The sequence below is a fragment of the Siniperca chuatsi genome, linkage group LG17, assembly GCF_020085105.1.
Source record: "Siniperca chuatsi isolate FFG_IHB_CAS linkage group LG17, ASM2008510v1, whole genome shotgun sequence".
Classification (NCBI taxonomy): domain Eukaryota; kingdom Metazoa; phylum Chordata; class Actinopteri; order Centrarchiformes; family Sinipercidae; genus Siniperca; species Siniperca chuatsi.
The window spans coordinates 4,046,436-4,071,674 of NC_058058.1; the positions used below are offsets into that span (position 1 = coordinate 4,046,436).

Sequence of the window (25,239 nt, forward strand, 5' to 3'; positions counted from 1 at the left end):
TCCTGTGTGCACTGACGTGACAGTGAGCAGCTGTAACGAAAGAGTTTCCCCTCGGGGATCAATAAAGGATTTCTGATTCTGATATCATGTCTTCAGTACTGGCTTTGAATTTTATCACATTTATCTTATGGCCAGCTTGACTGCAAAATAAAATAAAAAAATCTAAATTACTTAAAAACGTTTACCCAACTTACTACTCCTGCAATTTTATTAAATTTGTGTGGTTTGTGAGAGATGTATTTAAAACAAATGGTCAAAGGTGGTGCTGCAAAGGCTGAGATTTGCTGACTCTGCCTTTATGGCCACAAGCTCCAAAAGATGATGGATCCTACACTTCCCATAATGCAACTCCATTATCTTTTGTAGATAATGTAGTAAACTGACATGTCTTTCAAACATGCAACCAGTTTGTAATGCGGGCTTTCTGTTAAAAATGTTTAGTCTCCAAGTTGACGTGATCAGGAAAACATGTTAAGACTTTAAAAATAACAGAAGACATTTTACAACTGTTCACTGATCTTGATGTGTAAAATCAGTGGAAAGCCCCTTTAAAGATATTGATATAGAGTGTTGACATAATGTCATTATAATGGTAGTTGATTGCTGTATGACCACTTACTGAAACCCACAGTTCCACTGCCTATAATGTACAGTATGACTGCTCTCAACTTTGTTTCATTTATACTCAATTGCCCCAAAATTCAGAGAAAAAAACTCTTAGTACACATTCACACCATGTCTTGTTACATGATGAATACTTTATTTAACAACATTATATCTGGTATGTACAGTACAAACACAAGTGAAACAAAAACATTCGGGGTGCATCACTGGTGTGGCACAGAGAAATGTTTAAAAAGCCTGGATATTCACACCGAAGCTACGATGTTCACTTCACATTACAGAAACCGAGGTTGTAGTTGATCACCCCGTCCTGTAAATATCATTTGATTGAGTCTTATCTTAGTCACTGGCTGCCACTGAAACAGCAAAGCATACAGATAATGATTGTTGTTGAGTGTGTAAATTACAGTTATGCGACACAGCTCCTGATTGAGCAACCTGTTGTGTATCATTAAGTGACTGAGGGAGTGATTTCAGACACATCCTACATACAGAAGCACAGGAAACACACACGTTGAATAACATTCTATGAATGCGTGAGGTGCAGTGAGGCACAAATAGCCGACTTACAGTACATGATACTCAAACATACAGCACAGTCAGTACATTTAACACACAGATGAGGACCAAACAAGCAATAGACGAAACAAAGATCACAGCAGCCAAAGCATGTTGATGAGACATTTTTCTTCCTGTTAGATTCAAGTCTGTGACACTACGTGATTAATGTCACAGCTGGTTTATTATACAGTTGTTTGGATATTTTGCAAATGCCATGGTGCCTTCATTATAGCCAAGAACGTTTCGACGTACAGAAAAAGACAAAGCCGAGCCAAAAACCTGACAAAACTCAACTACTATTACTACTATTACTAGTGTAATCTGATTAGGCACACAGATAAAAGTACATGGCTGCAATTGAGTGATGAGAAAGACATGAGATGAAAATGAAAGAGAGGAGACAGTAGTGTTAGTTGGTGATTGATTCTTGTTCGCACACAGATGGAGCAAAATGTGCCAGGGGACTATTTAAAGAGCAGCCCGAAAAGAGATTTTCAGCTAAAATCAGCTAGAGTCTGTTCCTCTCTTCTACAAAATGAACGTGCGCACCCCAAAAGACAAATAATCCCAACACACGTACGGCCGTGCAAGTCAACATATAAACAGTACTCTTTTAAAAAATACATATTTACAAATGAATACTTATACTCTCCTATCTTTGTACAGTGAGTGGAGTTTTGAGTTCATACATATGCATAAAGTAGATGGCTATGGTTAGGAGCAGTGTGCACCTGGGTCCACATGTTTGTTTCAAATCCTTTCACATACGTTTGTGAGCGGTCTTTTAGAGGGCAGTCACACCAAACAAGTTAGCTTGAACTCCGGAGCATTTACTTTGTTAGTTCAGTTTTAATGGCCAGGTTTGGATTTGCCCTGACTCGCCCAAACTGCAAAAATATCTAATCTGCTAGGATGACAAGTTACCAAATCTCTTTCGAACAACAAGGCTGCCGGTGAGTGTAGACGTTTCATACGCAATCCTTGTTTCACTTGGTTCAGTTTTACCCACAAACAAATCATAGCTTTTCCACAAGGGTTTGAACCAGAGAAAAATAGTTGTAGGTGTGATTGCACCCTTAAACTGAAATTCTTAACTTGGTTTTGGATGTGGCACACCAAAAACAAATCCCTGCTTGTCATAAGTGACATGTAGGCTTCCTTTACACCTTTAAAACTCCATATTAAACGCAGTTCTCAGTTTGTTTCTTCACTTTTACCTCTGAGACACTCAGAGAAAAAGCATAGCGTTGAGCACAAATTTCAGAGGTATTTCAAATTGTGATATCGCAAAACGCAAACCCGACTGGGCAAGCCGAGTAATAGAAAGCATTTTGAATCCAATTAGTCTCAGGTTTGGTCAAGTTCAGTGTTCAGTGTTAGTGCCACACTGACGGAGCAGTGTAGGTGTAGCCAAGAACAGAAGCAGGACCCTGCAGGAGAGGTTGAATACAACACTGAACACTACCACTACAGAGGAGTGTACCACACGCCTCCCGCTGTGCAAACACAGTACGTCACTATCATCCACAAATACAGCAATACACAGCGAAGCCATGACTCTGGCCACAATCTAGCCCCTCACTGTAAGAAATATTCATCTTAACAAGCCCTTTTACATCGCATCAAAGGAGTCTTCTCAAAACAAGTGAAAAATGGCAGCAGAGTGATATTTTCATGTTTTCAGTCAGGATTTTAAAACAAGGCAGGTATCACGCAAATCAAATGTTACACTTCCGTATAAATCACTTGTCAAGATAAATATTTTTCCAGTGTAGCCAAGAAATAAACAATACATAAATAAATAAATATGTTCTCAAAGTGCAGCATGAATTACTGTCTTGAAAAACTTGTTCAACAACAGTAATTCACAGACACTATAGAATATAGAAAATATACTTTGTGTCATACACTTATACACCAAACATACTGTACAATGTCTGTAATAGATAAATATGTAAAGGCTGACAATGCTACACATGGCTAACTTTTCAGACAATGTGTCACAACGTAGACAGCATCTGGTCCCGACAAATAAAGCCAGAAACACACCGGAAGCAGTCTGAATTTAATTTTTAGTACATTGTTCATTTTATTATCATCTAAATAGGTATTTCTATGTTGGAATATATCGTTTGCTAAAAGTTGCAGTCAACCATTACAGCACAATTTTAGATTTTATTATTTAGGAACTACTACTGCTCTTGGCAGGATTGGAAAGTTCAATGAGCATGTGAGCAGAGTGGCAGCTGACTATTTGGGACTCACTATACTTAATATAATGACGTGTCAAAAGTTGTGTTCAGTGCGTTTGGGCTTTAAATGTCATCCAAAGGATTTTTAAAGCATTAACACATCCATCAACACATGATGGATCACAACAACATGTCATGTTAGCATTCTGAAACACATGGAACAAGTTAGCACATCTGAAAGTTTCACTCCAAAATGCTATTTCCATTTTCAAGAAAAATTGTTAATTTTGACTTGAAGGCAGATTGTGGTTTTAGTTCTTAAACAAGAGTCCGTTTGCACTGCGCTGGAGGCAGAAATAATCTCATTGGTTTGAGTTACAGATTTTGGAGCACAAGATATCTAACATAGCCAACAGACAAAGTTAAGAGATAAATAGAAAGAAGAAAAATCTTTTTTTCTTTAAGACCACACATGATGTCAGACGATAAACTGTCTCGCTAGTTTACCTACACAGGTATAGGCTAATTTAGCATTCGGTTGGTAGCAAGAATGCCAAGCTTATATCAGCGTCTTACTCTTGTAGTTTTTGCCTTTTAAATTACTTAGAAAAGTAATCATGCTTGCCAAAGTAGTCCTGCATCTAGAGCAACTCTGCTTCAGAATATTGTTTGAAAAACTAAAACTTCAATCTGTTCAATTCAAGGTGCTTTAAATGTGTCAACAGATTAACTCCCAGTCTTATGAAACTACCATAACTTAATGCCAAGCTGCCAGTCACGTAATAAAAGGTGTCTAGTTTTAAAAATGGCGGACATCTCATTTTGGAATGACACTCTTGTTTTGATTTAACATATAAAACACACAGGACGCAGATTCCAAATGACTTTCTCAGATTATCATAGAGGTCAACACATTCGAGTAGTCAAAGTAGTCATTTCTCTCTTTGTGAAAATATGAAATAATAAAAAATAACATTAATTAACCAGATTAGTTATTCTACTCAAATGACAGGAACCATTCAAGGCAATTTGTCTTCCACTAAAATGTTGTTTACCCGTTGTTTATACAGTATTAGCACTTCCCCTTTAGTTGCCTCTATTCATTATCAGCTTGCAGATTTTTTTAGGTTCAAGTTTTTTTATTGATTGCACATTTTCTACAACTCTTATCTATTCTAATAACAGCTTGGCCAGATATACGCAATCGCTCAGGTAAATATAGTTTTTAATTATTATTCAGTTAATCTGACATAAAGCTCTGTTGTGCTCAATGACTTCTATATCAGTGATTATGGCTTTGCTGCTTATTTGGTTAACAAAGTGCATCTAAATAGAGAGCAACAAATGAGATTTACAGTGTTTAACTCTCAGTCAACTCAAAATCTCTGAGCTGCACTTGGTGTGATATAGGCTGACTCCACCACAGCAGGAAAAGCTCACTACAGACTCGTTCAACTTTTCATTACTCGGGGCTAGTCTGGAAAGCATTATGATTCTAGATTAGCTTTAGTCTATTGTAACGAAATACTTTATACAAAAATGACTTTCTATGGTAATAAATACTTATAATTTTCTCTTCAACAAAAAAATATACATTGCACGTTACCCTACTGTAATCTACATGTCTAAAACAATTCAGCCAACATGTTTTTGCCCACAGGTCACAGTGATTAGCAAGTCCTAAAATTCTTAAGCCACAGTCATGATCTTACCATTTTACAATACAAAAGAGCCTCCGGTAAAGCAATAATCCACAAGATTTAACAACAAATGAATGTCTATTTGCCTCTATATATTTGCCTATTAATACATCAGAATAACAATTCAACCAATAACAAGTTCATGACAGTTATCTTTTAACAAAATTCTCTTGTAAACAGGAAATGTTGTTTATTTGGAATAAATGTAGAACTGAGCACCAACTTCACCAATTGAAAAGCCAAGAACAAGCAGGACAAGACCACAAAAGGGTGGCACTTGTAGATTACAGCTTTAACCACCAAACTGGCTTTCAGAATTAATAAACTTTGCATGACCTGTGGCTGCTGCTAATTTCCCACCCTGAATTTAACAACCAGAAGAAACACATTTGAGGTCACATGTGTTTCACCAGGTGACAATTAAAGTTCAGTACTTTGGCATTGCTAAAAAGCTCTTCGGTTTGTCAGCTCATATTCAACAGCTGAATCTGAAGGCAGAGCACAAAAAAAATAAATCCCTTCTTAGACCTGTGATTTGAGAATACTTCCGGAAAACATGACTAGATGAAACTACAGCTATGTTATATTGCACTAAAATATCCACTATAACAGGAATACGTGAATTTAAAAAAAGTGCATCATCGGTATCCATGTCAGCGCCTTCACACTACATGAACCTGAACTCAGAAGTGAATGGACTTAACATGTCTGGAAACACCTGTACACCTGCAGAAAGGCTGTGCCATTGTCAACCCACTCTGCTTCTAGTCTGCACGATGGACATTTGACCTGGACCTCAATCAGACACCTGTTAGTAACAATTTCCATTAACACAACCTGTGTTTGAAAAGTGTTGTCCTGACTAGACACACAGCTGTCTTGAAAAAGACAGGATTAGAATAATAAGTCTAAGGAGTTACCATGAAAGCAGAAAGTATGAGCCTATAAATTGATAATGCTGTCGTAGATCTATTATAAAATTATATAGTTTCTATTATTCCAAGGTGTGATAATTAACTACAATTTACAGCATTTTTGAAATCTCTGTGATTCTTCCTTAATTTATAACCCCCATTCACCCTTCAATATATCTACAGCTGCTTTACACACTCTCCTGCACTGTCTAGTTAGATTTATTTTCAAGGGGTGTGCTTTCAGCTGCGGGAGGCGGAGCTGCTGAAGCCGCCTCCACCAGCGGGACCTTCTCCTTCACCGGTGAGGCGGGAAGCGTCACAGCGGCGCTGGCGCTGGCAGGAGGGTCCTCAGCAGACGAAGAGGTGGGAGGCAGGGCGCCGCCGAAGCAGCGGGCGATCTCGTCAAAGGTCTTGCCCTTCGTCTCTGGGACTTTAATGAAGGTGAAGATGAAAAAGAGGACGAGGAAGGCCGTGAAGATGAGGAAGACCCAAGGCCCGCACCACTCCTGAGGAGACAAGTGAGGGGAGTCAGAATTTTCTGAGTTCTCATGTTATAACTGAATGTGATATTTAAGAATATATATATATATATACAGTATAATATATAATAGAGAAGGAAAAAGTAAAAAACAAAAGAGAAGAGGGCAGGAAAGGAAGGAAGGAAACAAAAAACTAAACTAGAAAGAAAATGTCTAATGTGATCTAATTTAAAGATTTTATATGATATAAAAGATTACAAAAGGTGAAATCAAACCAAGAAAAACAGCAGAACAAAAAGTTACAGCAAAAGAAGGCAAAGCAAAAGAAAAGACAATAATAGGAGTCCAAACTAAACCAGTTCAAACCAGGACGATCGCCTGTCCCTTACCACTAGTTTAGGGAAGCTCATTCCAACCAGGAAGTTGGCCGTCCAATTGCAGCAGCCAGCCACAGCCATGGCTGCCGGGCGGGGCCCCTGGGAGAACAGCTCAGCCACAATGAACCATGGGATTGGACCGGGGCCCAGCTCAAACATAGCCACAAATAGCATGACAGCAAAGATGGCTATGTAGCTCATAGCTGGAATGTCCTTCTGCTCAGAGGGAGAAAAAGGGGAGAAGAAACATCAGACCATGGCATATACTATATATTCACTGATTGACAGAACTTTTTTTTTTAATTGAATGATTATCTAATGGTTAGTGAGAGCATCTGTTGGTGAATACGCAATACATTCAAGGCTATTCATAACATTTAATGTGTTGGTGCTTAACTGGTAGTGATGACTGCAACCTTGCATAAATTGTCCCTTAATTTTAGGTATTCATCAAAGACTGACTGGTTTGCTAATTGTTTTAGTTATAGTCTGATGGTTACTCTCTGCCATTCAAAAGTAGCTGCAACAATATCACATTACATAATTAATTGTATTTGTATGTACAGTACTGTATGTGTATATAGTTTAGTTTAGATGCCTTGTTTGAGGAAACCCACTTTGGTTGTTGAGGGTGGGGAGAGAATAACTTGCCCACTTTCCTCAGCTGTTCTATCCCTCTTCAACCCTGTGATAGTGCTGAACTCACCAGCAGGAGGGAGATGGTCATAACCAGAGCGCTGACCGCCATTCCACCTAATCCCAGGAGGTGCAGAGTCCTCCGTCCTGCCTTCTCCACCAGGAAGAGCTACAGGACAGACACAGGAGGCAGTGATGTGCTGCTGAATGTCCACAAACACATGCGGGAACAAAGACAAACACACTGATGTCACTCACAGAAACAACAGTGAAGATGGTGTTGACGATGCCGGCTCCAATGGTGGCGTAGATGGGCTTTTTCACACCGGCTGACTCAAAGATCCCTGTTGAGTAGTAGAACACCTGAGGGACACAGAGAGGATAGAAAAGAAAAAGGGAGGGATCGCGATTTACTTTTTGTTTTATAATTATACTTAAACAAATGTGTTATAAGTTATTTACTTTCTTGACCACCTCCAGCTTTCATATACCGATTTTTTCAATAAGCACCATCTAGAACTATGCTTATGACCATCTCAATTTTATATAGATTCTAAGTCACTCTAAAGACAATTTTCAGTCAACTACTAACATTTTTGGGTATTTACCGTACATGACACTCTTATTCAGAGCCAATAACAGGTCCAATCATATAATCATGTTCACCTAGACTCTACTAAAATGCAATATATCCCCGACTCTGCCTCATACTGGGAGGATGTAGCTGACATTTGCCTCCTCAGTGATCCAGCTGGACAAAGTATTACAAAGTGACCTTTTTTACTCTCACTGAATAGAGCGTGTGTTTAGTTTGAGTTATTACAGAACCTCAGTCTCTCTCTACTCTGACCTATCTGTGTTATACAGTTATGTATAGAGCCATATCTCACTGGAATAGTCTGTCACACTTTATATTTAGAAGACAGAAGAGGAGACTCTAGACAGCAGCAACAAGAATTTTTTCAGTTTTTTAGTTCAATTTTTAGATGTAATATGTTTAAAATGTGTTTGGTTTTTGTGTTAAAGTGATACTATATTAATAGGTGAGATTATTGTTTTAACTGTATGTACTGTATGTAGTGAACACGGTGATTATACTATGGGTATGTTTTTTATTATTTAGAACGAGTAGATGTTGCCAGGGTAACAACTAATAAGGATCAGTAATGTGAACAGTAAATAAATATGTGTGTAAAAGCGTGTATTTGTATGTATGCCATCTGTGTGTGTGTGTGTGTGTGTGGACACGCTGCCTGTCGCTGACTCACAGCATTGATTCCTGACAGCTGCTGGGAGAGCTGCAGCATGACGGCGATGAGGAGGGGCTGTCGATACGCTGCTGAGCGGAAAAGCTCGGGGATGGTCACCTTCTTCTCCATGGCCATCTTGGCGCTCTCCTCCTTCATCTCCTGCATGTCTTTACTCACATCCTCGCTGCCACGCAGACGCACCAGCGCTGTCAGCAGAACAGAAACACAATGTGTCTTTGTCTTTGACAGATGTGGAGGGTTGTTGCTTTGGCACACAAACGTAAAGGCCGAGAACAGGAAAATGCTCTGTTGTGCTAACAGGTTGGTGATACTGAGTCAGTGCGCTAACACACTGGTGTAAAGCTCAAGCAGCGACAGTAAACAGTGGGCGACCACAATAAGTTATTATAAAATTGTAGAGCCTTCAATCGGCCAGAAAGTTCAGTACATAATCTTTTACAGTATATTCACATATAAACTGTAACTGAGGATTGGATTGTAATTCTTGATCTTGGAAATAGTTAAAAAATAATCTTAACACAAGGTCCACTAACTAACTTTTTTCATCGTAACCCCGGCAGCCATCTCCATGACAACTGAGCAAACTCCATTCCCTGCTGAAGACCATGAGATTTGGATGAAAGCTCTGGACAAAGCTGGTAGAAGCTATACCCCCTGTTAAGATTATTTTGTGGTACCTCTACAGCCATTTTAGCTTTAAAGTAGCAACAAGAGAGTAAGTAGACCTTAAGTTGAAATTGTCAACTGCATTTTGTTTTTCTCTCAGTTGAACATAAATGACTGCTGTCTTTACAAACGGTTCTGATGTAAATAGATCAGTATATTAAATGACCTGTCAATCATTTAGAAATGTCCAATATTGTGTTTTAAATATTTAATTGTGGGCAATCCTTTTGTCTACGGCCTAGTGGTTTAAAATGTTGACCAGGTAATTGCAATATCCCTGGTTTGACTTCAGGCGGGAACCCTCGTTGCATGTCCTCTCCCATCTCTCTCTCCCCTCAGTTCTTAAAGTTCTCCACTGGATACTATCCAATAAATGTAAAAAAAATGCCCCAAAAATACTTTAAAAAGCCACTACAAGTAGAATTTGAAAATCCCAAACTATGGCACCCTCCAGTGGTAGTACCCCCTCCTGACCTGGGGACACTGACATGAACTGAATGCACACATAGACTACACCAGTTTTCAGCTGGGTTGTCTCATTTTTCTACGAACAAACACTTATGCCATTAGAGTGATTTTAAAGATACTATAATCACATAAAAAAACTACACAAAGTGGCTTTAAAGTTGATTTATATTAGCCAAAAACTATTACAGTATTATCCAAAAAGTCTGCAGTGACCTCTGCGAGTTCCACAATCAGCTCAGAGTGACCTGTTAGTTGCTTTTTGTTGTTCAGTGTTAGTAAACACTAAAACAAGAGGCAGAGCTGATTATCTTCACCAGACACCACAAACACCACACAGTCACAGAAACCAGAAGGCAACTCTAGCTGAGGAGCCTGAGCCTTGAGCTTGTTTGTGTCAGGTGAGAGGTGTGAAGGAGAAGTGGGTCAGTGCCTCAGAGTCGACCCTGACAGGCAACGTGTTGAATAGATGCCAAAACCTTCTGCCTGTTCAAGGACTCTTCTCTCCAGGCTACAACATCATCCAGACTCACCTGAAGTCAACCCTGTGTATCTGTAACTACTGCTGCCTCTCAGTCTCATTTTCTTTCTTTCTCCTTGATCTTTCTATCCTGTTTTTACTCACTTTCATCTGCTCTTTTTCTCTCAGCACATCTCTCTCTTTTTCACTCATTCCTTTCCTTAAAATCATTTCCCCTTTCACATTTATGGGATCTGATATTTCTCTGATTCACTCTCACTTCCTTCCTCTCAATTTCTCTCTCTCCTTCCTTCCTTCTCCTCTGTCTCACATGTATTTTTTCATGTTACAGTATTTCTCTATAACCATAGCTGTAGCAACTTGTATAACTGAAGTAGCACCCGTAATGGTAGCAGCTGTAGTAATATTGACAGAAGCAGCAGTATTGCATGTGAGGAGCAGTATCAGTGGTCACTGTAGTTTTTATCAGTAGTGGTAATTGCATTCCAAGTAGCATTAATAACAATATCTGTAGCAGAAATATCAGCAGAAGTGCTATTAGTGGCAGTTTTTGCAGTAGCAGTAGCTGCAGTATTAGAACTGGCTGTAGTATTATTATTTTTAGTAAAACAAGTAGTGGTGTGAGTAGTTGCAGTATACTAACAGAAGTGGTAGCAGAGGTTGTATTGTAGTAATAGCAGTAGTAGTGATAGAAGCAGTGGTTATATATATATATATATATATATATATATATATATATATATATATAATAGAAGTAATGCTGTATAAGCAGTTGTAGCACTGATAGTAGAAGTGATAGTAACAGCAGCAGAAGCAGTATAAGTAGTAACTGTAGTTGTGTTTGTAGTAGTTACTTGTAAAGTGTCAGCAGTTAGTAATAGCAGCAGTATAAGCAGTAGTGCAGAAGTAGAATTGGTATTAGTGGTGAGTGGTCAATATAAGCAGCGCCTAGCAGTGGCTGTAGTGGCATTGTAGTAATGACAGTAGTCGTCGTAGTGAAGCAGCAGGTGAAACAGCAGTAGTGTTAGTAGTAGTTCTAGTAGTGGTGCTAGTTGTGAGTGTGGTAATATTTGTAGTTGTAGTGCCAGTAGTTGCAGTGGTGTTAGTAGTTGTACTAGCAGTATGAATGACAGTAGCAACTGTAGTTACAGTAGTAATTGAAACAGTAGAAGCAGCAGTAGTGTAGTTGTAATAGCACAGGTAGTGGTGGTGATAGTAGCAGCAGTGGCAGTAGTGACTGTAGTAGTGGTGTCTGTAGTTGCAGTAGCAGTGTTAGTAGCTGCTGTACAATAGTACTGTTTTACTGGCAGAATGGATAACAGTAGCAGCTGCAGAAGCAGTAGTATTGTCAGTACTTGCAGCAGTAATAGCAGCAGGAATGGTAGTGGTATAGCAGTAACAATTGTACTATTGTCAGTAGAAGAAGTAGTAGTATTGTAGCAGTATCAGTGCGTACCTTTGCGTGCCTGCTCCTCCTGTTTAAGGTTGATGAGCAGGAAGCGAGGGCTCTCGGGACAGAAGGGCAGCAGGATGCACTGCAGCACAGCAGGGACCACAGTGAGGGCCAGCAGCAGGGGCCACAGCTTGGCTGAGCCCAGAAGAGCCTCCAGACCAAAGATCTAAACATCAAGGGCCACAACAGCTGGGTCAGAATTACAGCAAAGCTAATGCCCAAACAAAAAATCCAAATCTGTAATGTAGCTAACTATATTATACAGTAAGAACTTTCCTGAGAAACTGTTGTTGAAGAAGTTACTCATCTCAACATATATGGCTTATAAATCAATAGCTGTTAGGTCATTAAATCTGAGGTTTGTTAGGAAGCCTCCTGCTGACCTGAGCGATCAGGATGCCCACCACCACACCGAGCTGATGAAGAGTGCCGAAGGCTCCTCGGAGGGGAGTGGGTGACACCTCGCCCACATACATGGGGGTCAGGCCGGTAAAGAGACCACAGAACAGGCCGATGACCAGGCGACCGGCGATCACCATCTCATAGGAGGAGCAGATGGTGGAGAAGCCCATGAGGAGGCCGCCGATCACCGCCAGACAGTTCACCAGGAACATGGAGCGACGCCTGAGGTGCAGCAGGGTAAGAAACGAGAGCTGTGAACAACTGATTGTACAGTATTTCTAAACATACATGCCAATTTTAATATAGTTTAATAGATTAGATTCAGTGTTGTTTCTGTTACTGAGAAAAGAGGAAAGGAGGTTTGTGGTGGGAGGAGCAGCTGAAGGAGATAAATATTGACAAGCTCATTGATTAACTGAGAAATTACCATAAGTGTGTCAGGACTGATTGACCGGCCTGAGTGTATGTGAAGGTCAGGAGCTTTCCTGTCTAATTAGTTATTTGACAGATGGGTGTTAGTCCAGTTTTACAGTGCAAATATATGCGTGTGTGAGCGCACCCTGATTCCAGTCTTTATGCTAAGCTAAGACAATCGCCTCCTGGCTCTAGCTCTGTTGTTAATGCACAGACATGAGTGGTATCTTTTGATCTTACTCTCGGAGAGAAGCGTACTTTCCCCAAACACTGAAGTATTCTTTTCCAATTTTTCTTTAATCTGAATTATTTGACAATTTTGGAGCATTTTAAGTGTGAAAGGAATAGTGGAAAAAAAGCCAAATGTATTTCCACTGTGCACCCCAAATTTCTTTCACTGTATGTGGAAAACACATTTAAGGCAGTGGTCAAAACAACAGCCTCACCCCAGAAAGAAAAAGGATTGTGGTTTGATGCGCAGGGTAAAACAAAGAGGCAAATGAAGGAACAACTCTCAGGGACATTAGAATCGAGCAGTGGGCTCCAGACAAACACGCTTCATGAACTCCATTAAGAGTAATGTCTTGTGACAGTTCAGCTGAACCACATAGGAATACACAGAGCCATTAAATGACGAAAAAAACACTCAAAGCAAAGACATAGGCCAGTGACAGTGAATATGTACCAAAAATATCCAGATTTCCTACCTGTGCATTACACAGACAAAAAGGTTTAGCTTCTCATTAAAGATGAGAGAAATAAAAGTTTACACCTCGGCTGGTTATATCGTGCAAATGTAATTCCTACCTGCCAAATCGGTTCGCCATGACGCCCACGCTGAAGGAGCCCACCATGCCACCCACGCTAAAGATGGCGACGGCGACGCTCCAGACGATGGTACAGACCCCCGGGCTGATGGGTTCGCCATAACGCTCAACCCAGGTATCGTTGAAGAAAGATCGTAGTTTCTGAGACAGATGAATAAAGAGATGAAGGGAAGAGAAGAGAAGAAAAAGCTCAGAAGTAGCTGGAACTCTTACCAATTCAACAAACTTCACACTAGAAATGGGTTCATGATGCAGCTCTTGTGTTTTTGTCTTGCCTGTGTTTAAATATAGAAATGCCCTGCTAATATTGTAATACTTTCAGTATTGGTCAGTTAAAGGAATAGATGATTGTTTTGGGAAATATACTTATTCTGTTTCTCTCTGAGAGTTAGATGAGGAGATTGATACCAATCTCATGTCTGCGTTAAGTACAGAGCTACAGCCAGAAGGTGATTAGCTTAGCTTAGCATAAAGGCTGAAAGCAGGGGGAAAGAGCTAGCCTGGCTCTGTCCAGACCTACCAACACCTCTATAGCTAACTAATTAAAAGAAGTCTCTTGTTTGTTAAACAAACAAGATACAACCTGTTAATCAGGAAGCATTCAAGGTGTTGGCATATTTCAACTAGGCTAGCTGTTTTCCCCGGCTTCCAGTCTTTATGCTAAAATAAGCTAATCCAGTCTGTCACATTATGCAGCTGCCAAATTAGCAACAAGATAAACAAATCATGGTCTTTTCTCAAGAAATGTCAGAAAAGCTTCATCTTTACATATATATTTGCTCTCAAATAATCCAATTTAAAGCTGCACAGGGTTAAGATTTTAATTTGAGTTTAAATCCACTCATCGTATCTGCCTAAATCTAAAAACAGTCCAACAACAGAGACGACTCTCCTATCTGAACTAATTGAGATGCTGTAAATAGCCCAGATCAAATTCTGGTGTAAAGTATAGCTGCTTCTCCGCAAACAGGCATTTAGTGATCAAGAGATAAGAGCAAAATTCAAACTGTCTTCTAAACAGCGGTAAGTGAGCCCTCTGCTGACTCACCACCACTCCTCTCTTATCTGTTTGGTTTGTTTTGGTGAGAAGCATGACACACCAGCTGGGTGGTTAAACCCCAAAGAGATCTGTGGCTTCACATCACAGGATTTGCCATTTACCTTTACAAATACCTGTTGTTCACATCTGGAGAAGCTAAGGTGCAAACTGTGTGCAGCTTCAGCCAGAGAGTCTTACATCTTGATGTTACCAACTAATCACAAACCTGCTCTGGAGCATTGATGACTCCTGTGTTGTAACCAAACTGCAGGGAGCCGATGACAGCAGTGCCCAGAGAGAACAGGAGATAACCTGTTATCTGCTTTTCCTGCAGTGAGATAAGAGGGGGAAGAACGGTTGGAGAAAAGGTCAGGAAGAAAGAGAAAAAGAATGGAAAAAGCAAAATGGAGATGAATGTGGAAATCAAAGGATGGGTGGAGGAAGGAGACAAAAAAAGAGAGAGATATAATAAATATAAAATCTGAGCTCATAATGAGATTTTCAATTATTGCAGACGGCCTACAGATGCAATAAAACTGCGATGCTGACGGCAGACAGGTCAGTGACGCAGTGACACACATTCGCATAAACAACAATATCAGGTATCAGAGAGTGAACTCGTGCTCAGACTACACATAAATACACCCAACATGAAGCCACATACGATTACTCATCATATTTATACTGAAATCTCTACGACTGCCACTACATCGGCTCTTTATGTAATTCATGTAAACATTTTTCATTTCGTATAAAACTGAAAAATCATAAAACCACCAAATAAAACTTTAAAAGGTGAAGTGAGACCCTTACCAACACCAATACACAACATTTTGGAAATGTGCTATATATGTGTTAAATTTTAGAGGCCCTACACACTATGTTTCAGCTAGGTAAGGCAACTATCTCTGTAATGACTGTGTTTTTCTTTCTTGAACATAATCTGCTAATTGCAGATGAAATTCAATACTGAAGCCGTCCACCTGCTCCTGTTACCGAGCCAGCCCCCATAATGCCATCGATTCATCTCTGTAATGAAATCAGGTGAGCCGTCGCTGTCGTCATGATGATCTGATGTTATAACGTCTGACCCTCATCAAGCCTCCATTAGATGCATTATATCATTAATAAATCAGCTTATTACACACTGATCAGAGCAGTGATGTCTTCTGATGACTCCTCTAAACAAGTAAAACCATTTTGTAATATAAAATCTATAAATGAATCCATAATAAGAAAAATAATGACGTAATTTATACTGAGACCATCATGTCTATTCTAAAATAGTTTTACATTATCCCATTTTTCATTATTCCTCTATTAATTTGTTTTCCATTTTTCTTACATTTGTAAGGAGATCCAGTCCCCTAACTACAAGACCATCAGTGCAAAAATACCCAAAGTTGGTTCTCACAGTCATTGTTGGGAAAATGGACAGAAACAAGGGCCAATTTTTCCAAGTTTCCCCTGAGCAAGACAGCAGAGGAACGTTCTAACTCTCTAAAATAAGATGATAATAATTCTCAGAGGGAAGGTGGAACGATTAATTGGAAAATGAATATGAGGCAGGGCATTCATGAAAAGAAAGCAAACTTTACCTGGATAAAAGGTTAGGTTTAAAGTTAAATTAAGGTAAACTGAATACATTTCCTCACCCATTCACACACACAAGCTACCATGCGAGGCGCTGACCTTAACCATCAGGAGCAACTTGAGGTTCAGTGTCCTGCTCGAGGACATTTCAACACAGATCAGGGCTATAAGTAACAACACTGCACAAAACAAAGAACCGATCCCAAACAGTCTATTAGAACCTGATAAAAAGCAGTTTCATGACAATTCTTCACTGGTAGAATTAATATATAGACATGTCTGACTATCCTGTAAGCTTCCTGTTTTAGAAAAGCAGATTGATCCTGGTATTTGAAAGTCAAATGTTGTTTAAACAGCTGCAGCAGAGTGGTTTTGTTTCTCCAAAATTAAGCTACATGAGCGATTATTCTATATAAGATGTTCCATCTAAACTGCTAATCCTGTTCAGGGTCATGGGGAGCTGGAGTCTATCCCAGCATGCAATGGGCGGGATGCAGGGTAGACTTGGACAGGTCACCAGTCTATCAGAAGGCAGCATGATTACTTGTTCAGGAGTTTTCTGGGTGTCATACACTTTTTATTCTGCACTTATTCTCAAGTTCTTTAAGTGTAGTTACTGGACAGCAATTAGAAGTCAATTAAGGTCAAAGTTTTTACTTCTTGATTGATCTCACATATGAAATCCCTGGCAGGTCAAGCTGGGTCACAGCAGTAGAAATGTTGTGTTTCTGCTGTCTATGTCTGTAATACAGCAGTCAGTGATAAGGAGACTCACTGCTGATGGGGCAGAATGTGCAGCTGTTATATGAGACAGTACAGAGACCAGGACAGGCCTCAGGTGATCCACTGCCCTTGGTACAACGATATAAGAGCGAGGTCCGATAATATTAGCATAGACTGCACTTCTCAGCATTCATTCTAGCCAGATGGGTGTTGGCTACACAGGACCAATCAGGTGAAGAGAGAGAAACATGAATGGGAAATGATATGAAGGTCAGAGTGGAATTATTCAAAAGAGGGATGTGAAACTGCTGAGAAGCTCAGGATGATTTCTTTTACATTTTGCAGTCTGTACATGAAGCGGATGGTCTCAGAGCATCAGTAGGAGTTCAGACCCGATCAGCAACTTTTGACCACAACACCTGACTGTCCATCCTCTCTACTGACACTAAGGAGGTCAGATGTTGTGGTCATTGGGTGCAAAAAATATTATATATAAAATATATGTATAAAATGTATTGTCTGTGGGCGTGGTCGCCCTTCCTGGCTTCCTGGCTCACCTGTCTCGCATCAGCTCATCAGCTCGCACCTCTTCAACCCCAGCTCTTCACACATCCAGTGCCAGATTGTTGTTCAACCCCGGTAGTAGCTACACCAACTCAGTTTATGTTCTTAGTGATTTTGCATGTCCATGTTACATTTTTCTAAACTACTTCTCTGTGTTCCAGGATCATCACCCGCCTGCCTGTCTTCCTGCTCATCTGCCTACCTGCCACCTCACCTCCATTCCCTGGTATATTTCAATAAATCTGTTAAACTGGATCTGCCTCCTTGTCTGCGTTCTGCATTTGGGTCCACCTTTGAACTACAGTGTAACATGGTTGTGAAAATTTCACTACAGACACCATGTCTACTACCCCCCCCACCAAACCCAATGAAAAAAACCCCCAAAACAATGAAGGTGTTGCACTGTAACTAGATTTTAACATAGGGACCCTGTTTAGGACAGAATATACTCACTGAATATTTCAGTTAAATTAGAACAAACCAGTTGACACACAGTGAGGCAGGAGCTTTTGGGGCTGTTGCCCTGCGTTACCCGGTTGGTACACCAGCACTGGAGGTCACAGTATCTTCTGATCATGATGTAAAAATGAAAAGGAAATAAAAGCAACATAAGTTAGTAGGACGTGTTTTGCCTGTAATGGCAGTAAGTTTTGTTGTAACCATTAACCATTATCATTTTATACCATCATACCATTAAACTGCGCTATTTTTCATTCATTCATTTTTCTTCTTGTACATACCTGTGTTTTATGTTTTTGTTGTCCTTGACGTGATTTATGCTCTTGGTCAGTTTATATCATAATTACAACCAACAACATGTTATAGAATCATTGTCACATTTATATGTGAATGCCTTGTGTATGTAAGTGTGTATCTTTTTACAAACATGCACACACAAAAAAGAAACTGCACTGATCCCAACCAATCACAAATGTATGTAGCCATCTGGGATGTATGTACATTTAGAAACGCATTACAGTAGTTCATTAGTTGTTGCAATTCACCAGAAATGTAGGTATTCAGACTGGCTTGTGGTTTCTACATCGACATACTGTATACTTTTGGGAAATGTGGGGAAGTCTGCACACTGAATATTACATGATCAAAGAAATTTAATGAAGCACCTTTTCAACCTTCAAGGTCTTCATCAAGCAAACATCCACCCAGTCCTGCACCTGGATGCACCCAACAATACCCACCTTCTTTGTTCTTCTTATTCTTTGCATTCATTGAGTGAATCGTCATCTTACTCAGTGAAATCCTTTCCAGCTCTCAATGTTAATGAAATCTGCTCTTTGGCCAAACAGCCTTTTCACTGTTTTGCTGCCTCCCTTTGTTTGCATACGTTCCCTGAGGATTTAGGTGACATTTTTGAGCGATCAATAATCCGGTGAGACCACACAGACTGACAGCCACTGCATCTCTCTGTGCAAATGGACGGTTGGGGATTTGTTTGGTCTTGTTGTGTATCTTAGTATCTAAAATGGATACCAAATTGACATTTGCCTTTAAAATTCTTATATTTTTATGGTACCCTAGTAGCTCATCTGGTAGCTCACCTGGTAGCTCGTGCACTATAAAGCTATTACTGCAGCGCCCCAGGTTCGAATCCGGTCTGGGCCCTTTGCTGCATGTCATCCCTCTCTCTTTCCTGTTTCTCTACTGTCACTATCAAATAAAGTGGAGATACCAAAAAAAAAATCTTTAAAAGTTTTATATTTTCTCCCATAAATTAACTGATAGCATTCAGTTAAGACAAATTACAATGACATTTGTATTTAGTCTTATTAGAATAAGGACGTCTGAAAAACATTTGCTGATTGCTCATTTTCAGTTTTAAAGTAGTGTTCCAGTGATTTAGTAAAATTATAAAAAATTGATGCAGCAGAGGCCGATTTATCCTCATCTTTAATCCCAAGTATGGGTACAAAGATACTAGATCCTATAATTTCCATAATACAACTCAATAGCATCTTTCATTAGACTTTCATTAGCCCCTGCTTGGTAAATGTCTTTGTCTTTCAAAAACCAGCTTATAACGCAGACTCACTGTTAGAAATTTGTAGTTTGTAAACCCAAGCTAAAATAACCCTGATGACATCATTATTTAGATTATTTTGTTAGACTTCCAACCAGATCCACAGTAGTACGCCTCATGATGAGTAAACTGAACTTCATGTGTAAAATCAGTGGATTGCACCTTTAACTGCTAGGATGAATTCATAAAAGTCAATGTCAAAGAGTTTGAAACAAACTCATCTACTTTTACATAATCTTTTGGCATTAGGGCAGGAAAACGATGCTTCAGTACTAAATTATGACGTTGTTTTTGAAGATGTAATGAATTTCTAAGAAAGAATTTTTGACTGGAACTTTTCAAATTAACTTCGAACTTGTGCTTCGTCATCCGTCTGAAATCATCAACGTCACTTAAGTTAAAAGTTCATTAAATGAGACAGAAAGAAAAGAGCCCTGAGCTCGCCACAAGACCCTAATGCAACTCATTGTGGTGCCACAGAACACTGCAAACAGCTATATCAACGCCATAACACACACACACACACACACACACACACATCCTGCTATATTTGCCCTGAAGATCACCTTCCTCTTCTCTGTCTCCCTCATCGACTGTGTCCGTCTCTGGTTTTTTGTCAAGTCACAATGACTCAGTATAAATTAATGGTCATGTGACGGCACCTAAAACGTCTCAGATAAGGAGATATCAATAGCAATAGATAACTAGAGTGTGTAGGTCAGATACCAAGCTGCTTTTTAGTGACACTTTAACATTTATGTTTAAAACTTTTCCTATTTAGAACCAAAATCTTACTTAGCTGTAAAGTGCGATGTCCCCAGAGTTATAGAACAGTGCTTTATTTTGTTCAAACAGCTAAAATCCTTTTTAATCCTATGAATGTTTTTTTCCAAACCTGGAACAACTTTTTTTTTTTTTTTTTGCATTATTCAGCTCAATCTGATTGGATCTTTGATTGGATTTCAAGCATTTACATCTCATTGCTCCAAACATGACAGAGATTTAATGTCCCATAGTGTTGAAAGAAGAGCAGAAATCGAGGAATACCAGCTGAGAATGTTACATAACGCATATAATTAAGCTCAAGACAAACTTGTTGCAGCACCCAGATTTGCTGAACAGATGCTGTGTTACTATGGTAACCGATACCATGATAACAGAATGTGATCATACTATCCTAACCTGATACCATGCATGTGGCCTTTAAGCTTTAACACTCAGATTTGACAAAACAAATAGGATTTTTCTACTGCCTGCACAAAGAGTGACACACCTACAGGTGTTTACTACTGTATGCATGAATCAGACGACCGCTATGACTCATCTAGCTGTCCTTCTCAAACTCCACACTCATATTTTATCTTTGAACAACACCGCCATCTTTCTTCTTGCCTCATTTAGGCTCCCAGTCTCTTTCTCTCTTTCCCTCCATCTAACCAAGAGTGTCCATATAGCTCCCTTGCCCCCTCCCTCCTTCCGTCGTCTCCATGGCAACAGCCTGGCGGTGACAGTTTTATTGACACAGGCTGAAAGTAGCTCACACACACACACACACACACACACACACACATACACACATTGACTACCCACATCTGGCCCAAGCCAACCAAAGCCGTTTCTCTTGGAAGAGCCAATCAACTCAGCTTTCAAGTGAAGCGAGGGGGGGAAGGGTCAAATGTATCGAGCTGTTTTGGGTGATGAAAAACGGACAGGGTTCCCACAGCGCTTGGGATGTCTATTGATAAGCTGGTCAATATTTGGCACGAGTGATAAGATCAGGATGCAAAGTCAGAAAATGACCGGACCCCCTTCAGGGACACAGGAATGTGTATACACGCACCCACGCAATGACACACATTTGTGCAACTAAACTTACTACTAGTCACAGGAGTCTACGGTCATGTTTGTGATTTTGCTTCACACTGAATTTGGCCTTTGATGCCGCTTAAGAACAGTTTTTACCACAAACTTTAAATTAGTCTTCAGTGAACCACTAAGCTCCTGATTGTTTTACAGACTTAGCAGTTACAGCGTGTTCCTCATCACTTTTAAGTCAAACAAAGCTAACATTTTCGCTAAACTTATAAAAGATTGTTTTTATTTGAACGACCAAAGATTTTACACAGAGCACTAATTTTTCAGCAGACTTGCAGAGATATTCATCCTGATTTTGGTTGATCTACAGGCTTCAACGTGGTATCGACTGTTTCAAAGTTTAACAAGCAACAATTCACCCATGGAAATATGAGAATGGCTGTTCCTTATGTTACACTGTTAAATATCATCAGTTGGTGATGATGGTGTTATTTTATAAAAACACACCGTAATTTACTTTTTCTGTTGTAACCACTTTGGTCCATCTCAGTCTCCTGCCTCATCTACTTCTACTTCATGCATAACCTTTATTTGATCAGATAATCTCATTTTCTCATTTTCACTTTTGCAAGAGAGACCTGAGTACAAAACAAACATGGCCAGGCATCTCAAAAGCACTTAGGCTACAGCTTCAGATACAATCACAGACATCAGCCTTAATATTAGATCCACTTCTACTTTGATTTCCTACAGTTCCCAGAGTTCCTTTCAGCACACCCCAGAGGAAGGGTGTAAACGTGTTGCATTCGTCCGCGGCTAATATGTGTACGTGCAGAGTGACAGCATAGTAAGAGAGACGAGTGGGATTTTTCAGTACTGAAGAGGTGTCTGCATTGCATTCTGGTCTATTTTCGGCTACTGCAGTTGTAGAAAATGGAGTCTAAGCCTTTACAATGATGCATTTATAAACATATCCAAAGTCTACTTGATGTTTTGCATTACGGAAATTTGAATCTTCTTTCAAACTCTATTGTAGCTGTTCAAAACATCAGAAAAAGATGTTATTAATATTATTCTAATCTATGTTTTGAACCAGTATTTCCTTTAAACTTCCACCATGGCTTCACCAAACATAATGCTAAACCCAAACTGCCCACGTGAATAAATGGAAAATGAAATGATTTTTCACTTCAGTCTCTTGTTTTGAGGACGTGTGGTCCTCATAAATATACAGAATAAACATGACAAAGACAAAGGCTACATAGTCATTAGCTCTGTTTCTCACACTCACGCAACAAGTCAACCAACACTACTGAACGCAGATACACACAATATCAAAAATCACGCATGCACACTGAAAACCATCCCAAACATACACACTCTCACACACATTTAACACACATCTGCAGGGCTCGTGGGTGACTCATGGAGTCATTATGGCATACATACAGGCTCACACCACCCACTCAGCTTTGCTTAGACTCTGACTTTATATAGAAACACATGCATTATTCAGAAATCCCAACTGCAGGGACCTCTTGAGACAGACTGAAGTAGCAACAAGCACTCAACTTTTTAAAATACATTTTCTTTAAAAAAAAAGAAAGAACTGGAACAGAAATTCACCCCTGAACGTGGGTCACAACAGAAACTATGAACTAAGAAAATCACTTGCCTGCCCTTCCATCTTCGGAAATCTAGCTGGACGATGTTACTTCAACTGAAGGATGCAGAGAAGATATCTTCAGGCGGTGGTTAAAAGCTTTGCAGGACCCGCCCGCCGGCGCTGAGAGCTGAAAAAAAGGAACACACCTCATTAGGCGCTGTCCGTGGTACCGGCCGGCTCTGCCAGGAAGGACACGACCGCTTATCCCCTCCATCCCATCAGGAAACCAATCACTAATAATCGATATCATGCATTTCACAGGACTAAAGGACAGGAAATAAATGCAGAGGAATTTCTGCAGGTTAACCTCTTTGTATTTCTGTAATGTCGGTCAAACTGGCGGTACGCACACCTCGGCTTGTCCAAAAAAAGACCCTAAATCCGTGCAAAAGCAACACAAACCGGACAATAAACTGACACTCACCTGTGGTGACTACCGGGCCGGACAAAGGAACCCCTCGGTGGGCTGCAGCAGTCGGTTTTCGCAGCAGTACCTCCCTACTTTTCTCTTGTTATTCGGCTCACACAGGAGCTGCGAGGAGAACCGCACGTAACCGCACGTAGTTGTTTTTATTATTTCTTTTCGTCTACTCCATCAGCCTATGAAAAACTGGAATGCTGGGATGCCGTGACGGTGCCCCTCCCCTCAGCTTTTACGTGCAGAAATCCATGACTCTTGTGCATCATCGCCGCATCCCGTGAGGCGTGGCGGCGTCCATGCCCTATTATGGTTGCAGCCTTTATTCGGTTAGTTGGTCAGCACATCTGACGAAAGCGTGGGCGCATGCGCGAAAGGGGGCTTCCTGAGGGTCGTGAGGAGATGATTGTGGCCGCCCCCCCGCGGTTGCTCTGGTGTCCTCGCCTTCCCAGGATGCCTCTCGCTGGCGACCTTGACAGTAGCTGGGTGACTGATGCTGATGCTGCGGATGCTGATGCAACGCGGTCCGTTACTGAGGCAACGGGTCATGCGGCGCGGCTCAGATGATGCGCCAGTTGTAGAAATGATAACTTTTCAAACCTTTTTCTGTATTTGCACACGATAGTTTGTGACCAGCTACCACACGAGGCAACTGTTCATATCAATGTGAAAAAAAACCGGATATATCAGGTATCAAACAATGAGCACCTGCAGTCTTATGATTTGCTTGTGAGTCAGAGGCAATAACTAAAGTCAGCTGACTGCATCATGGAGGTTTGCTTAAAATGATTATGCAATGATTTCAGCATAATTCAGTTATGACATAATGTGTTTAGAAAAACTCAATTTCATCTCAAGCACCGGACATTTATATCAAACTGTTTCTCAGCAACATAAGACATTGAATTACATTTCTACTCTCAGTGATCAAGAGCTCCAGAAGAGCTGCTGAATGGACCTTATGGTGAGATTGTTTCCCAGGTCAAGAATAAATGTTCAATTTCAGGTTTTAGAGTCGACATGGAGAAGTCCTTAAAGTGCTCAGATTTCAACTGGGCAAACCCCATCTGCTGATGAAGATCATGTGATATGATCTAAAGCTCCAGAACAGCTACTAAATGGAATTTGTGGTATGTTTTTGTCCTATTTTGACCTGAAAGTGGTGTCCTAGGTTTGAGGTGCAACTGTTTCTTTTTTTTAATTTTTTTTTTTACTTTTTTTCTTTACTCCAAAAACTTATATTTGTACTCTATTTATGCAATTCTGTTTCTCCATATTGTAATTTTACTACTGTTACTTTTTTCTACTCTGCATGTACGATACCCGTTTCATAAATGTTTCTTTATGAAAATGGGTTAGGGTCTAAGGACAGAGGGTTTCGTATGGTGTTCGTATTGCGAAGACCTCTGATTGTGATTTTAGGCTACGTAAAATAAAATTCACTTGATTTTTAATTAATTTCTTCTTTATGCCAAAATGTTTGCTATCTTCCATCTCACATGTTTGGTATACAAACAGCAAAAAGTGTCAAAACCCATTCCTCAGTTTCTCCTCACTTTTCGACACATTTCCATTTCCACAACGGACCGAAACGTGTCCGCCTTGCTAATACCTTGACACTTATATTCGATTCTATCCCATAAACCTCCATCAGGATGTGTTTTGCAGCTTGTCAGGCTGCCAATGTGAATAAAAGTGGTCAACTACTTGCTGATTTAACTACACTGTACATACTCTGGACTCTATTAAGTGGTACTTTGCTTTCACTTTACAAAATAAAAGCGCTTGAGGCTCTATCCCTTGCTTGTAACAGATTTAAAGCACATCTTCAAGGCTCTTCTTAGATTTTGGTCATGTCCAAGGCTGATGTCCTGGGTAGTTGTCCACACTAGTTTCAGGAATTAATATCAAGTATAAATCA

General features: G+C 40.0%; 1 protein-coding gene and 1 long non-coding RNA gene across 3 annotated transcripts; one reads left to right on the forward strand and one right to left on the reverse strand.

Annotated features, from left to right (window-relative positions):
• Positions 1–738: 738 nt before the first annotated feature.
• Positions 739–25,169, reverse strand: LOC122864496 (solute carrier family 2, facilitated glucose transporter member 1-like). The gene is made up of 11 exons (XM_044171978.1): positions 23,325–25,169; positions 22,910–23,027; positions 14,728–14,829; positions 13,443–13,603; positions 12,203–12,443; positions 11,823–11,985; positions 8,752–8,939; positions 7,742–7,846; positions 7,554–7,652; positions 6,860–7,063; positions 739–6,497 (listed from the first exon to the last, which is right to left on the reverse strand). The coding sequence occupies exons 2-11, from the start codon at positions 22,919–22,921 to the stop codon at positions 6,201–6,203; spliced, it is 1,572 nt and encodes a 523-aa protein (XP_044027913.1). The 5' UTR covers positions 22,922–23,027; positions 23,325–25,169; the 3' UTR covers positions 739–6,200.
• Positions 14,864–17,636, forward strand: LOC122864498. Of its 2 annotated transcripts, XR_006375237.1 has the most exons (3): positions 14,864–15,059; positions 15,458–15,545; positions 17,543–17,636. It is a non-coding gene; the product is annotated as an uncharacterized LOC122864498 (long non-coding RNA). The 2 variants fall into 2 exon arrangements; XR_006375236.1 differs by having other exon boundaries at positions 14,864–15,545.
• Positions 25,170–25,239: the final 70 nt, after the last annotated feature.